General features: G+C 56.6%; 1 protein-coding gene across 1 annotated transcript; it reads left to right on the forward strand.

The window, feature by feature from the left end:
* Positions 1-733: 733 nt before the first annotated feature.
* On the forward strand, positions 734-1178 carry LOC104268523 (ras-related protein Rab-11A-like; the record flags this gene model as incomplete). The annotated part of the gene is made up of 2 exons (XM_009868156.1): positions 734-975; positions 1052-1178. Coding segments are annotated over exons 1-2 (369 nt in total), but the record flags the coding sequence as incomplete, so codon positions are not given.
* Between the last annotated feature and the right edge of the window lie 3 nt (positions 1179-1181).

Here is a 1181-nt window from a genome sequence, read left to right on the forward strand (position 1 = left end):
GGTGACCCTGCTCAGGCAGGGGGTGGCACTGAGTGATCTCCAGAGCTCCCTTCCAACGGTGAACATTCTGTGACTCTGATTCTGTGCTTTAGAACGGTGCCTGGCTGGTGTTTTTGCCCTGGCATTCTCCCCTGTGCAGTCACTGGGGGGCTGTGATCTCAGCCCCACTGTTGTCTGATCCTGGTGGGGGAGAAGGGTTCCCCAAGCTCGGTCCCTCAAGGGTGGGCAAAGCGAAGCTGCTGTGTTGGGGTGCACTGGGAGGACGAGCCGAGTCAGCAGTGGGAGAATGAAAAAAAAAAACACAAACTAAACAAACCACAACCAAAAATCGAAACCTATTGAGTCATAAACTCAACAAACTCGACAGGGCAGCCGCGTGATAAAGCCTCTTCAGAGCCTGTTGCACCAGGTTTTACAGGACCCAGCCAGATCTGGGATAGGCAGAAAATGCACTGAACTCACCCACACCCAGGGACTTCCCGGCTCACGGGCTGGACCAGTAGAAGAGGAAGAGGAGGAGGAGGAGGAGGAGGAAGATGCTTCCGCCCAGACCACATCTTTAAGTCCTCTTGCGTGCCTCCAGGGTTGAACCTTGGGCTAGACATGGGATATGTAGTTCTGTTCTGGCCTGGCTGTCTCTGAGCAGGTCCTGCCTCTCGTTTTCTGCCTGTTTTGCGTACGTAGGTGCTGGGGCTGGGAAGGAAACCTCTGGCAACGGTGGGATTTGCTGGAAATGTTGGCTGTCAGGGGGGCTGACAATGTGTTTGTGTCCTCCCCAGTTGTGCTCATCGGGGACTCCGGTGTGGGGAAGAGCAACCTCCTCTCGCGCTTCACCCGCAATGAGTTCAACCTGGAGAGCAAGAGCACCATCGGGGTGGAATTTGCCACGAGGAGCATCCAGGTGGACAACAAGACTGTGAAGGCTCAGATCTGGGACACGGCCGGGCAGGAGCGGTACCGCGCCATCACCTCAGCGTGAGTTTCCTTGCTGCTCATCCGGGTCCCTTATCTGGGGCCCTGCTGTGACCCTGTCCCCTCGCTGTCCCCCCAGGTACTACCGAGGGGCAGTGGGAGCTCTGCTTGTCTACGATATCGCCAAGTACTTGACCTACGAGAACGCTGAGCGCTGGCTGAAGGAGCTGCAAGATCACGCTGACGCCAACATCGTGATCATGCTGGTG

Source organism: Apaloderma vittatum, unplaced genomic scaffold (genome assembly GCF_000703405.1).
Source record: "Apaloderma vittatum isolate BGI_N311 unplaced genomic scaffold, ASM70340v1 Scaffold44504, whole genome shotgun sequence".
Classification (NCBI taxonomy): domain Eukaryota; kingdom Metazoa; phylum Chordata; class Aves; order Trogoniformes; family Trogonidae; genus Apaloderma; species Apaloderma vittatum.